The sequence below is a fragment of the Centropristis striata genome, chromosome 9 (assembly GCF_030273125.1).
Source record: "Centropristis striata isolate RG_2023a ecotype Rhode Island chromosome 9, C.striata_1.0, whole genome shotgun sequence".
Lineage (NCBI taxonomy): Eukaryota > Metazoa > Chordata > Actinopteri > Perciformes > Serranidae > Centropristis > Centropristis striata.
Window position 1 is genome coordinate 25,467,337 of NC_081525.1, and position 15,335 is coordinate 25,482,671.

The window sequence follows — 15,335 nt, forward strand, 5'->3', positions numbered from 1 at the left end:
TCCAAACACCTTATCTCATATTTCCCCTCTAAAGACACTGTTGCAGGAAATTGCAAATTACACATAAACCGCCAGCCTGGTTGCAGCATAATATCCTGAGAGAAATAAAGGAAATATTGAATAATGAATAGATTTTACTCTCAGCTATGAACTAAAGTTGATGTTAACTCTCTGTGGCCATTCCACACATTTTAATAGGGAACCTTTGATCTTCCTGCTGCATACTTCATGGAGTTGACCGTATAACATGCTGTTTTTCATTTATACCAAGTTGGTGTGATTTCATCCTAAAAGGAAACCCATGCTTTGATACAGACATATACATTGCTATGTATAAATCAATTTGTGATATTTACTGCGCTCCGATACTTGTGTTGTGAAAAATGTAGTCATGTACTTTTCCCCTCGACATGAGCAATTTTCTTGTGACTTCCTACATTTCTTGGTAGGCCTTTTTTATGAGCTTGTTGCATTCGGAACATGTAGGTGGTGAAGAGAGCATTCGCTGTAGCAAAGAGAGTTTCCCCAGTTGAGAAAAACTGAGTCACAGACCGTATTTATAGCACTTCATGTGTTGAGGCTGCATATAATTTTGTACTAAGTTAGATGGAGTAAGTGGTATCTGTAGCTCTTAAATGATGGATATTTCCTTGTATAAGTGTTGCACCCAAGCTTAGAAGAAAATATTTTGCCCTTTGGTTCAGTTGGACCTGCATCAATATCTGATACAGATACAGCAGGTGTTTTGGATTGTAAAAATATTTCCTTGTTTCACATGACACTGTAGCCGAGTGTTTTAATTTAATGTCATGTTGTCTGTGTTTGGCAAATTATACATGGTAATAAGGAAAATATAGTCTGTAGCCAATTATAAATACATATAAAAGTTCCTGTCCTTGTGCTTATTTAATTTTAACCACTGTCAAGTTTTTTGAGATGCCATAACTTAGGCTAGGCAAATTTTCTGTTCACGTAGTCCTGTATATCCATCTCAGCTCAAAAGCCCACTGTGTCACTAGCCAGACAGGGAGAGAGGGAGGGACAGACAAAGAGAGAGAGAAGAAGAGAGGCAGAGGGTCTCTCGAGGCTTCAACCTTGGCAACTCTGAGTGTTGCTCTGACACTGTGCTCCATCAGGACAGGCTGCCTGACATGATGTGATTGGTGGCCGCAGCATTGGACAGGCCCTGGGTGGGGGAGGCGGGTAGGGGGCTCGATTGGGAGGGTGAGGTAGCAGGGGTCTGAGGGATTGAGGTAAAGGAGAGGAGCTGGTGGGCATTATTGGTGACTGCAGCTCAGAGGGGGCTGAGTGTTGACCCCGAGAAGAGGAGGAGATAGTGGGTGAGAGTGGTGCTCAAGGACCCAAGGTGGGTGTGTGGAGGTCCGATAGCAGGGGGCCAGAGATGCTAACTTGAAGGCAATTATATGTGGCCCTAAGTTGAGACCTTGTGTAACACCCAATAGAGGACGCAATATAGAATAGGAGAGGTAGATGTAAGAAAAAAGGAGGTAGAGAATAAGAGGTAGATGACTTATGGCAAAAAGAAATGGTGAAGGTTAGGTTGACAGGAAGTGAAGAAGTCATGAGATTGGAGGGATGATGATATAGGAAGATGAAGGCACGGTGAAAGGCAAGTGAAGTCACAGAATGGAAAAGAAATTGAGAAAAGGTGCAAGACAGAGAGAAGGTGCAGTGTTATATTTGCAGAAATCCCAAAAATTACATATTTTTGTTGTATGAAGGGTAAATTTGGTAGCCTCAGGGTGACAAACCCCTCATGTCCTCACTCAAATGATCTGGTTGCTTCAACAGTTACTGAGAAATTGACAAGTTTAGATGTGAAACACTGCCAAATGGAATGGCACTCTGAAAACACAGACCTCCACCAAGGCCAATTGTGCATTGATGTGCTCCTTGGATGTTCCCATTTCCCGAGTTGGGAAGTCATTCCGACTTTAGAGTGTTTGTGAGCTTTAAGTTGTGATGTGGTAAACCCTAACCCTAACGAAATGGATGCTACAAAAAAGATGTATTGTAACCCTTACCCCAAGTAAAAAAAAATTTTTGTATCAGCTATGTGTTTTCGATCAGCTCCGAAAGTTTTTTTTTAGGCAAAACAAGCCAAAAACATGACCTCCAAGGTTCAGTTATAAAGTAGTAAGTGATAACCTCAATGACCTAGTAATGCTTTACATGGCTAAGTTTATGTATGCTGAGTGTGCTTTACAGAGGAAGGCAGTGGGTGGTTGATAGCAGTGAAGAAGATGATGCTGGAGAGAAAAGTACAACACCTCAGTGTGTAAGACCAGAGTCTTTTCACAAGGGCCACCTTCCCCACCCATCCTCCAAAAAGATAGGAGACAAATATGTAGTGATATTTTGTCATGAGCTGCTGAGAATGAGCATATTTTGCCAGCTCTTTGGCTGCTTCTACAGCCAGTTTTGTGAAACTAACAGCAAGGCGTGAGGTGTGTGAAACAGAGATGAAAAAAATGGAAATTCATATCTTTTTTGTGTGTGGAGAGGTATAGACTTAAATGTGTGTGTGTGTTCGCATGTGTGTGCATGTATTTGTGTACATGTATGTGTGTGATATCTCAGCATGTCACAGGGTCTCGTCTTTCTCCTTCACTGCACCCTGACAGCAGTGTCAAACAAGGCCTCATATGATCTGTGTATGTCTTTGAGAATATGTGTGTGTATGTGTCTGGGTTGATAGTGTTTTTATTCTTCTTTCTAACCCTTTTTCACCTCAGATCCCTGGGGTGTTCCAGGGTCTTGCCTAATGGACAGTCTCGCCCCACTAAGCTGGCCTTTGGCTCGGGCACTGAGCTGGACGCCTAAGTAGGGCCCTTTGTTGCTCATGGGTCCTGATTGCGCTGACCTCTGGGCTGGCTTCCTGGGAGAAGATGGGTGGTGGAGAGAGAAGAGGAGAGCAGGGGAAGTGTTTTTACGCCCCGCTGCTCACATCTCTCCAGCACAGCACAGTGACCGGCGAAAAGAAAGTGGTGGTGTGTTTTGGCAGTGGAGTAAAGAGCTGTTGGCTGCTTGTGTTTCCCCAAGCTGCAGGTGGACAGTACTGGATTCAGCTACAGATGTACTTTGGCTTCATTTCCATTCTACTCCCAGGACAGACTGATTCTACTGCAATGAGCAGTAAATAGATGATGAATGTGTACTAAACTAGTTCCTACCTACTTAACAATGATAGTGGCAATGATAAAGATGATAAAACAAGTTTAAAAAAGTTTAAGCGTAATCATGTTTCCTTTAAAGCACTTGTTAAACAGATATGTTACTGTGTAACACACATGGCCACAGTAAGGGAACAGAGATTTTAGAATAAGGAACAAAGAGACTGCTTGTCACGTGGTTAAACATCATTCAGCCTTGTTTTTCATAATGATCTTAGATTCTGCAGCCATTTGTCAGAGCTGCTTGTTGTATGTATGCAAGCTGGACTTGTGCAATGCGGCAGTGTATATTCTTCAAAATGCACTGTATATTATATACTTGACTGCTGCCAAACTCCCTCAGTATTACGGCTGCAATCAGAGAAAGAAAGAGTGCATCTACACTTGGAAACAGGTTGTCTCTGTCAACCAGGAAGCTCATATTTACGGTATCAGATGCCAGCCTTACCCTTACCACATACTGCTGTTGCCAACAACGCTATCACACATTAAACAATGTGGCTTAATTGGCGTGCATTTTTCCTTGCCCGATACATGGCACAACCAGCAGCCACCAGTGAGAGACGGAGATGGAAGCAATGGCAGAACAAATGGGGTGCTGCGCAATAAGAAGAGAAGGATGGAGAGCGGGAGGGGAAGGAGAAGGAGGAAGAGGAGGGTGCAGCGATGACCTGACCTCCTCCGCTAGATTCCATGTACATCTGTCAATGAGACGTCCGCAGCCAAATGTTTAGGAGCCAGTGTTGCACTGCTGCCCTCCTGCTGAGCTTCAATGTATACATTCTTTGTGTGTATGTGAGTGAGTGTGTGTGACGCCATGTGTTAGAGGCAGGCCCACATCAGGGTTCATACAGTCGAGCTAAGCCCAGTGGGAGCTGAAAGCTTAAAGAAGGAAATCCCCCCCGGCTGCTCACTGCACACACACACACACGCACGCACACGCACACACACACACACACACACACACACACACACACACACACACACACACACACACACACACACACACACACACACACACACACGCGCTCTCTCCCTCTCCTCCTGGCACTTCATTAATGAAGCCCATGCTTGTATGTTTGGGGCATATGCAGCTCTCTTGGCCCAACACTACGTGTGTGTGTGTGTCTGTGTGTGTGTGTCTGTGTGTGTCTGTGTGTGTCTGTGTGTGTGTGTTAGGGAGTGAGACATCTCCCCCTATCACATGGTAATATATTCAGTGGAAGATCTCGGCAGAGGCATAATACTGCCGCTCTCCCCTGTCTGAGCCCATCTGTGATATGTAGAAAGGACATCAGCAGGACAGGTTATTAGCACTAGAATAATGCACACTGTTATTGTTGACGCCATATACTTATTCTCCAAGCAATATGCCCCCTCACCCCATAACATAAATAAATACATCCATTGTGGAAAAAGTTGAAAATAAATGCGTGTAGTCCAATGCTACCCCAGTGGAATGCTGTTATATTAGAGGTGACTCATTAACAGCTGATAGACGGGTGGCTGTGTTTGGGGCTGGACAGTGGGAGGTTAAGGGGATGTTATCCTTCTTGTTAACACAAATTGATGAATTCATTCTACATGTGCATTTTAGCCTAAAGAGGGGGAAAAGTACAATCCAAGCAACATTTTACCTACCCTTATTAAACTTGAGCAAGGACAACTCAGAGGGTAAATGCAATGGCTTCTGGGATGCTAATTTTCTAGTGACGTTTCTATGCAAAAGGGGTCTGTAAGGTATTGAGGCCAGTGGAAATGTTTTGCTTCACAGGAGGGCCAAACTGATGTCTTCATTTTGTCCTTGGTTTAGGCACCCGCGATGTCCTTAAGGGTCCAGAAGTGCAGATTTGAAAATGACAAATATTTTCAGCAAACAGGGTTTCTTCTTGCTACAGAGTTGGCTCGTACACTTACAGATATAAGGACACATATACCTGTCAGGTGTTGGCATGTGCTTGAAGAGGCCAGAAGATCAATCTGCCACCTCCAACACCTCCTGGTGGAGCTCTGGTAACATGGGACTGTTGTTAACCAAAATAACCTGCCTTAACACAGACACTCTGCAGCAGAGGGGTCACTGGGAACAGAAACTTGTGGAGGGGAGTAAAAAAAAAAAAAATCCAGAAAGACAAAACTCCCTCTTCCCCCATCTCCCTTTCCACTCAGCCTGGGCAGAGTGAGCAAGGATGTGAAAATGTAACGCCCCCATGTCAATTTGAAAGTGCACCTCATCGGCTCATGTGCCCCTCCACCTTTCTCCATCATCCCACCACCACCACCTCCTCCACCCTCCTCCACCTTCCCCCCTCTCAAGCAGCTCTGTTGCTTTGGTCCGGCTTTGAAGGCCGTTCTTATTACTGGCACAGAGCGCAGGTCAGAATGGCAAGCCGGCAGCATACTATTAAAGCCTAATGAAAGGAATCTCTGCAGGGTCTGAGGTCTGCAGCGGCCAGAGGAGCCTGTGCCTCTGCCCGTTGTTCTTCTGCTCCTCTCCTCACTATTCTGTAGGCTTTTTTTTAATTCCATCTCTAAATCTGGCTTCCCAGCCATCTCCCCTGTCTCAGTGTGTGTGTCTGTCTGTCATTGTCTCTGTCTCTCTCAGTCTGTCCTTGCCTTTGTCTTGTTTTCTCTTACTCTGCATCTTTAAGTTTCACTCTACCTGCAGTTTTGAGATGATTTAACCATGAAACCTTTGAAATAATGTTCTTTTCAAATGTGGTCCCAGTTAATGTATTGCGTATCTTATGAGAATGATCTTATGATCGTCAATACAGGAATCAATCTGATATTAATTGAAGACAAATTATTTACTACATTCATCCTCACCTGAGAATTGTCTTTATTTTTGCCCAGCTCTGCTTCACTTTCACACTGTCATTTAGTGGCAAAAGTAGCTGTTACACAGGGAAATAACCTGTAGCTTTTTCTCTTCTGACATGATCCCTGAACACACATTTGCATCGTCAGAGTGTGGCATTCATTCCTTTCTTTGGTCAAGCTACAATATGACTCACGCAACACTTTCCAGTTTCCCGTACTGACATTTATTTCTTGGGCTTGGGAAATAATGGTATTGTTCAGGAAGATGTAGTGGGCATTTAACATTATTGGAAGAAGTTGCTTATATAGATTGTTTGATGCTTGTAAAGCATTGGATTAATATGCTGCAGTCTATAACATGACAGTAGATTCATCTCTGCCCTTTCCATATTTATTGGTTAAGTCATGTTAATGCACATAGGTATGGAAAACCAGTGCTACCTTTTGTTTAGGGTTTACAATGTTAAACTTTTTACAATCTTCTTTTTATATGTACATTTCCCTAGCTGATCTATTCTCCCTCACTCTCACTTCTTTTCCACGTCTTAATATATTTACCTCTGTGTTTCTTTCAGGCTCTCCTCTCTGTCTGTCTTTCTCATCATAGTATCACACCCAGTAACCTTTCAGTATCTGGTGCAGTTTGGAGATCAGTGAGGAAACAGGAAGTTGTTCAGGAAGTTCGCTGTTTACTGTATATTAGATCACAGACTAACTGGGTTCCTTATCCCAGTAAAAGTACTGATAATAGTCATCAGTTCATCAGTTATTTGCTGCCAAAAATTACAGTTCATGTTATTTTGTTTGTGACTTTGTGTTTTTATTCCTAGTTTAAATCCACCAGTCTACCCAATCAAGGTTTCATACCATCATACATTTTTATTCTGCATTATTTATTTTTTCCCCTCTCTCTCTCTAAAACCAAGGCTCAGCTGTCCTTGTGCCTCTACATATTGCAAATGAATGCATATCCATGCAAATTCTTAAAAAAGAAAGGCTGAGAATTTGAATATTTTGCTTAAAGCTGCACCCAGGTCGACCCTGCCATTCGGCATTTGAAAGCAGTGTGTGTCTGTTTGAATACTGAGGATCTCTCTTTGTCATGTTCGCCAGAGGGGCTGGGTGAGCGAACCAGCACCGGCAGGATGGGCAGAGATCGGCTGGGTAGCTGCACACAGACAGACTAATTGGGAAAAGGGGGGCGAGAGGGGGGACGAGGGGTGTTGGTAAGGGTGAGGAAAAGGTGGGGTATGCAGGAAGGGGGGAATCCAAGATGACGACAGGGGGTTTAGGAGGGAGGTGAAAGAGGACGGAGAGTGGGGGATGGAGGGATTGAGAGAGAAGGAAAGGAAGAGAGGAGGTGATGAAGAGGGCACAAGAGCGTGCGGGAGGAAGAGGTGAAGGAAGGGTGAGTGGAGACACTGTGGTTTCCAGCGCTGATGTGTTAGTAGCCCTGCTGACTATGTCATTATACTGTTGAAGTGCTGGCTGGATAACCAGGGTCCCTGCCTGCTGCAAACCACTGTAGCCTTAAAACTCCATTATACTGCATGTTTGACACATATGGAAAAGATAGCTTCGCACTCGCTGGTTTTCTTGCACTTATTAAACATTGAAACAGGAACCCGTCTCTCTCAACTTTTACCTTAAAGCATACTTTTGATTCCATACTTTTGAAGGCATCAGTTGGGAAATACTCTTATGAACATGAATAATAATATCCTGTGAGGTGTGACATTATTAATGTGAACTTTTTATGTGTTTGACCGGCCGGTGCACAGCATATTGCTATATGGAGTCGCCGTAATTAAGAAGAAATGAATTTTGAATAGATTTTGAGCAGGAGTCAGCTGTAAATCAATTTCTGAGACTATGGGGTCTATTGAAACAATCTATGCCGCATGTTCTAAAGTGAATGGCGCAAGTGGATTCAGGGTGCGTGAACGCCACTGTTACTAGTTAAACTGCACGTAGTCTGGGCGCAACGTGAAGGGCAAGTGGTTTGTATTTAGTCTTTTTATTAATAATAGGTGTGTCATCTCCAGTTCCCTTTAAAAGCTAGTTGCACTTGCACATGCTACATGATAATTAAATGGCGGGACACAGGAGAAGCGTTTGGTTTTCTGATGAGGAAACGGATAGGAAAGATTGCAAGCGGACCCTCTGATTGAGCTGCAGGAATCCACAAAAGCTCCATGAGGTGAAGCAGCCGTGGGACAAAGTAGCACTTAGTGCATCCTTGTCTTCTGACATCAACAGAAGTTTTACTATCTGAATAATCCACCCTTTGAACTGCAAGAAAGTACTGCACCATTGACTTTGGACCAGATTTTTTTTTTGGTCAATGGCGCAGCCTCAAGATTGCATTGCGCCTGACCACATCTAATTTTAAACCAAAACCATAGCACAAATAGGGATAAGAACATTTGCTACTTACACACCGGTGGGCATTGTTGGGTATAAAAATGACAACTGTCAGACTGAAACTAGCAGTGACGGTTGCACTGCACTGTCTGCTGCATTGCATGGGGGGTACGACGTACCCTGTGTTTGTCGTGACATTTGGCATACCTAAACCTCTTAAGCATGGTGTGTAGAGCTCAATTGTGTGTAGTGACTGAAGCTAAAAGTTAGCAGTTTGAATGACATAAAAATATTTTACTTAAGATCCATTCACAAGCTTTCTCTGGGGCTTTTAAGTGGATCTTGCCGTCTTCTTCAGTGGATGACAACTTCCTAACTTGACAAAATATTTATTTAATTGTGTATTTTTCACAGATTCTGCCTGGCTTGCAAACGTACACATGGTGCTTATTGACACTAGTTAGAATTTCTGTGATAGTAGCTTAAATATTGTGACCCTTTTTCTCCCAAGATTTCTTCAGCAGGAATAGCAGTGGTTGACCAAGTTTCACCATAAAGGTCACCAGCTTGAATCTCAAGCCAGTGTGAAATGCTCTGGCTTTGCACTTGTAATATTTTATGCATTGTCATTAACAGTGGTGTCACAGATATTGAGTGAAAACGACGACATGTCTGGAGCGGGGTGCTTACTCTCTAGAAAGAACAAAATAATTGAGATCTCTCTCTCCCCTCGTCTTTAGACAACTTGTACACATTAGCTATGCATAGTTCACAGTTGAATCGTCAGATATGTGCAGATGTGCAGCATACCATGCTGTTTTGGGTGTTTGAATATGTTTTACATTGCTAGCTTTAATTGATTTCTATATATTTCCACATGGCATAAAAACTCATGTTGCAAAAACTCAACTTCAGTTAGCTAATCCATCACAGTGAACATCTTGCCTGCATTATTTTGAGTTATGTTATTTTTGTGTGGTAATGCATCGCAGGCTTTTCAAATCAGTCTGCACTTGCAGTTGCATTACCAGGAAATAATAAATTAACTTTGACAAAAAAATAAAAGCGGGCACAATGTGATGGATTATACAGTAAAAACACATTCAGAAATCTAAAACAGTACAGCATACTTTGAAAACAGCTGACAGTAATGTAAAGTATATGTGAATTGTAGTAATGGGCTAACACATGCAAAAACACTGATGTAGTCCTTTTTAAAGTCTGCTTCTAATATGGGTATACCAGTGGTACATTTACAAATTTGCCTGCCTCCAGCCTCCATTCCTTCTAAAAGTACACCCTGTATAGAGGGGATCTGGGGGCCAGGCTGCACTGAACTAGGTTGAGTTACACCGGGTAGATAGCTAGATTGATCTGGCTGCAGTAGCCAGGGGAATATAAAGCAGGGCAGGGGCTTAAAGTCTGAGTCCCCCCAGGGAGGAGTCCTCGCTGCATGGGGAGAGGGGCATGAACTGGGCTGCTTCTCGCTCCCTCCCTTTTTTCCTCCCTCCTCCTGCTCTTGTGTCCATCCATCGAGTACCTTCTCCATCTCACCTACTTTAAGAAATTAATTCTTGTCAGTCTCCCTGCCTGCCTCTTTTTTTGTTGCCTCATATTTTATTATTTTCAGCATTATATTTGCACTGTTACTCCCTCTATGAATCCACACTGCTCTGCCTCTCGCCTCTATATTAGCAAGCATATGGGAAAATGAATGTTGCTCATGAAGTTCACACCCAAAATGAAACACCATTGCTGGTGCTGAGTTTAGCATTTAATCCGTTAATAATGAACGTGTTAACATCATTCTGTCCACTTGCTGTGATCTTAAAAGCTGTTTTTCCCCTTTTTAGTGATGGTGAGTGGCCAACAGGGGAGGTGCACTGAGTATGTTCTGTCACATTTGAATTCCCTTCACAACCCCCTGTATGCCTCAACCATATATAGCTTAACCCACCACAATTACTTCTCAAGTATAATAATCAGGCTAGAACAGGAATAAAAGTGAAGTTTAGGCCTATTTTTTAAGAGTAGAAAAGCGAGATTGTCGCCCTGTGCTGCAAAGTTTGTTGCTTTTCCCGCTGCACCGTGCTATCCTGCAGGGGCACAGTGCAAAGCTGCACAGTGCTGCTGTGTGCTGTTGTCGTGTTGTGGTGCAGTGATAGCGGGATCGTCCGCTGGGGGAACCCAGAGTATTCTGTCTCACTGAGTGATACCCCTGTCTCCACTCACGATAAACAGTGCACACACACACACACACACACACACACACATACACACTCACTTACACACATGCACTACTGTCTGCCAAGCTCAGCCTAGCAGCAGATTCCTCCTCCCACCCCCCTCACAAAGCTGCAAATATATTAGCTGCCTCTTTTTCTTTTGTCTTGGGAAAATGGCAAGCAGGAGGAGTGTGTGTATGTGTCTGTGTGTGGTGGTGGTAGTGGTGGAGGTGGTGGGGGGGCTTACTGTACTAAAAAACTGTGGAAGAACCCCCCCCCCCCCCCTTCGTGCCATTCCTGTTTAGATATCCCCACGGTATAGGACCCAGTCATGGAGGAAAGGAAGTGGGAGGAGAGCTACAGATGCAATGGAGAGTTATCAGTATTACAGGTATGATGTAGGACACACAAAACAGACTCACATATGAGGAAAAGAAAGATTGAGTTGCATATCACATACAAGCAGTCTGTTTGTTAAAAACTGAAAGTGGTGTTGGAACAGGAACACTGTTGAGCTCGGTATAAAGGAGCGATTCATCAGAAACATATTTTCTTACTTACCAGTGGTATGCAGCCATGCAGATAGCTTCAGTGTTATTTGGCCAGGTTTTGAGATATATGTTGTTTTTAGATATTCACATCTATTTGCATATAAAACTTCTCTCTACCAGAGAAATAGACCCAAGGAAATCTTTCGGCAGTGTGTAGATTGTGTAGAGTAATGGAGACACTGACTATGAAAATACATGCTGTGAATAAAATGTTTTTTTTTCGATTCTGTGCGTACTACAAATTAAAATCAAAACCTAAGACCAAAACTACCTGTGCAGTTTGCGTTTAGTGATTAAATAACCAGACTCCACCCCATTGTCAGATTATCATATTACTGTAAGTATATATAGGCTGTACCAATTTGTCTCCCAATTGTTCACATAGTCTATTCACATAAAGCTCACCTCTATCTATTTTGATAGACATTTGATTTTTCAAGGAAATATGCTAATGAGAGAATGTACTGCTTTTCTCTGCTTTATATAATTGTAAACAGAATATCTTTAGGTTTTAGACTCAAGTTTTTTCTTAAAAAAACTTTCAGGGTGTTTTTTTTGTTGTTGTCACCAGCGCTTATTGATCCGGTTTAATTGGACTCTGGTTTGTTTCTCCCCTTAGTGCGATTTGTTTGGGCAGGTAATAGCAATTGGATCAAACCAAAACAACCACACACACACTTTTGAGTCTCAGTCCGGTCCCCATCAAACCCTGGAGTGGTTTGTTTGTGGTGTGAACATGAGCCGACAACTCCTGTACCCAGGTCTGCTTTACATTCTGTGATGTAGCAAAGCACACAAACTGTAGCAGCTTGTGTAGTAGTAGTAGTAGTAGTAGTAGTAGTAGTAGTAGTAGCTAGCGGTAGCAATGTTCCTCTCACAGAGATATGCACCAGGTGCCTCTTCCTGTATTTACTTCCTTGTGCCCACCCGAGACACATCAGACCTATAAATGGAATGATCTCACTGGTGTGCAGGGATGCATTTTGGTTTCTCTTGGATTTTTATCTTTGTGAAAAGAAACCAAACGAAGAGGAAAACACTTTCCAAAATCATCAACTGATTTGGACCAGAGCAAAGGAACTGTAGGTGTAAAAACACCCTATGACATCACTTTTTTATTTGTATATTTTTTCCCTTTGACATTTTAGTCAACTAAAAAATTTACTATTTGACAATAACTTGATAAATTGTATCACAAAAATATATTGCTATAAATTTGTTGATAAAGAAGGTAGATTTTCACTGACTTTAGAAACAGAAACATCTCATCGATTTAATGGCTGAAAACAGCAGATTGAAAATGTCTAAAGACTATAAAGCGTCAGTGTACCTGAGGCATACAGACTGATATGTATATGTGGTGCTTAGTACGTGTGTGTGTGTATATATATATATATATATATATATATATATATATATAAAGCATGTGTCACATTATAACACATACAAACGCATCACTTCCCACTGGTCCTGTATGAGATCAGAGTCTCTACAGCCCGAGACTGTCACTCAAACACAGACAACTGATGTGGGCGGGGCTGTGACAACTCTCATATCTGGCAAGTCAAATGTTTTTATTTGCAGGGAAAGCAAGTGTGTGTGTGTGTGTGTGTGTGCGCGCAGGCATGAGTGTGTCTGTTTGGGTTTGTGTGCCATATGCAGTGCGCCAGGGAGGGCTCTCTGGAACATATTGGTGTGCGTACATAGTGGTTAATAATAGTAGCAAACGCATACAGCGATGGCAGCTCTGATGTGTGTGACAGTTTTACAGCCGCACACGCCAAGACACAGTCACACACGTGTACACACACACACACACACACACACACACACGCACGCTCACGCTCTCATAGCAGAGACGGAGACCTCCTCTGCCACTGAGCCCTCCGTCTTTGTTGAGTTTTCAATTTTATCACAGATCCTGATAAGTAAAAACAACCACTTCCCACCACCCACCCATCCCTCCTCCCTGCCCCTCCCATACACTCCATATGTGGGCAAACACACAAACATATAGCCGAGTCAAACTCAGCCAACCACCCCCCGCAACTCACACACACACACACACACACACACACACACACACACGTACAAATGTACATGCTTAACCACCCTCTCCCATTGAATGCACAAAGTCCTTGAAGCAGGCAGGCACTCACATACATCATACACTCAAATTCACAAATACACACACACACACACACACACACACCCTCATCCCCCCTGTTATAGCTCATTGTTGCTGTTGCTTGCTTGTCTGTGGCGATGGTCGTGTTGTGCTGGGGTGGCAGCTTTAAGTTTGGATAAGGAGGGGCGTGGGGGGGAATCAGTGACTGCTCCCCACGGCGAGGTCTTAGCCACAGTAGGCAGCAGCAGCATAAGACACCCAACCTGTCGTCCGGATCTGTCTCTGGGGGAGGCAGAGAGAGAGAGAGAGAGATGGTGGAGCAGCTGCATCATTCTCAGCTCGGACATCTCCAATCAGAAAGAAGAGACAGACCTTGGGGCTCAGTGGCCGAGCTTGGCAGGCAAACCAAGAGAAAAGAGAGAGACGGCGAGAGAGGCCAGAGCATAGCCGACAGCCACACAGTCCCAAGGATTAGTGTGTGGGGTTGGCAGAGCCTGGCCAGAACTGAGAGAGAGGTAGCTGAAAGACAGACGGCAAAAAGGACCTGGTGCCTGGCGCCTACTCTGGGCCAGGTTAGCAGCCAGAGAGACGGGCAGACAGAGCGACAGACTGAGCAGGGGGACCCGGTTACTGTGTGGCTGTGTGGCTGTGTGGCGCTGGTCTGGAGTGGCTCACCCATATGGTGCTCCGCTCTGTTCCTGCTCCCTGTCTAAATCCATATGCTGCTGGTGGAAAGGTGCCCCCCCCCACCCTCCTCTCCCCTCCCCATCCACCTCGCTTCAAGAGCATGCAGACCCTCACCCCCCCAACCCACAAGGGAGGTGTTTGGAGGTAAAGCCCTGAAGGCTTGTAACCCCCCCCCCCCCCCCCCCCACCTCTTAACCCCTCAGAGCTGCTTAGCCCATTGTCACTACAATCTGCCACCATCGCCTTGGTGTTGTGTCCCCTCTCTCTCCTTCTCCCTCTCTCTCTCTTTCTTTCTCTCTCTTCCTTCATCTTTTCATCTCCCTTTGGCACCCGATAATCGATGAACTTATTAACTGCTAATTATTCAAGCTGTGGATTGAGGATCCCTCCCCAGCCCCGGCAAAAAAAAGGGGAACCTTTCCACTCTGTTCTGCCAAATGAAGTGGTTTATATTGCCCATTCATTTGGATTAAGTGCATTTAGGCTGCAGTGTTTGGGATGTGAAGACTTTGTCAGATTGCTATCAGCAGCATTTAACATTAATCCTCATTTTGTTCAGCCAGTTGATAGCACCCACTTAGTGGAAGCCCAAGAGATTTTTGTATTGAAATATGCAGTTATTATTTGGTTTTCCCTCTGATATGTGTTTCTCTAAAAAGGTGTGTGTGTGTGTGTGTGTGTCTCTCTCTGTTCTGGTTTCTCAGGAGGTCCTTCAGACGATACCAAAGTTCTGCTTTCCTTTTGACGTGGAAAGGTACGATTCCTCTCCCTCTCTGCTTCCCTGTTTTTTTTTCAGCACAGCAGCTCACTTTCACCTCCTTCATAACATGCACACACAAATATGTACACATAGCTCTCCTCTCACCTAGAGACACATATGCACTTGAAAAAGGAAATGAGATGATTTGTGTTTTTGTGCATCACACGATGAAATTACCGCCATTCCTCGGTACAGTCACATGATGATTTATGAACTGTCAAAGTGTAACGATGAGCGTATATGGCGGCGTGATTACAAGTAGCCTCTCTGGTCTTAAACCTCAGCAAATCTGACATTTTCCTGCATACAGTCTGCACTGACAGTATCTGCAAACAACACAGCTGTTGGCCAAATATCCCTGAAAATGTAAATGGTGTGAAGGTGAGGACACACGATAACGATGATGATAATGATAACAATAAGCTCCATTAAGGATGATGCCGATGAGGTCATCAGTGACATGCCCACTTTACTAGTTTACAAGTGCATGTGTGTGAAAGAGTCTCGAGTCTAAGAATGTGTGCTTTCTTTAACATAATATATGTCCGATTGCAGCAGCAGCTCTCTAAAAAATCCCAGCCTCTTTTATTTTAAGGATGGAAA

General features: G+C 43.8%; 1 protein-coding gene across 3 annotated transcripts in view; it reads left to right on the forward strand.

Moving 5' to 3' along the window:
- The window catches only part of dennd1b (DENN/MADD domain containing 1B), a 123,745-nt gene that overhangs the window by 29,964 nt on the left and 78,446 nt on the right, over positions 1-15,335 (forward strand). For all 3 annotated transcript variants that reach the window (XM_059340317.1, XM_059340318.1, XM_059340321.1), the window contains exon 4: positions 14,677-14,726. In XM_059340317.1, coding sequence (XP_059196300.1) covers positions 14,677-14,726 — 50 coding nt within the window. The remainder of the gene's footprint in view (positions 1-14,676; positions 14,727-15,335) is intronic.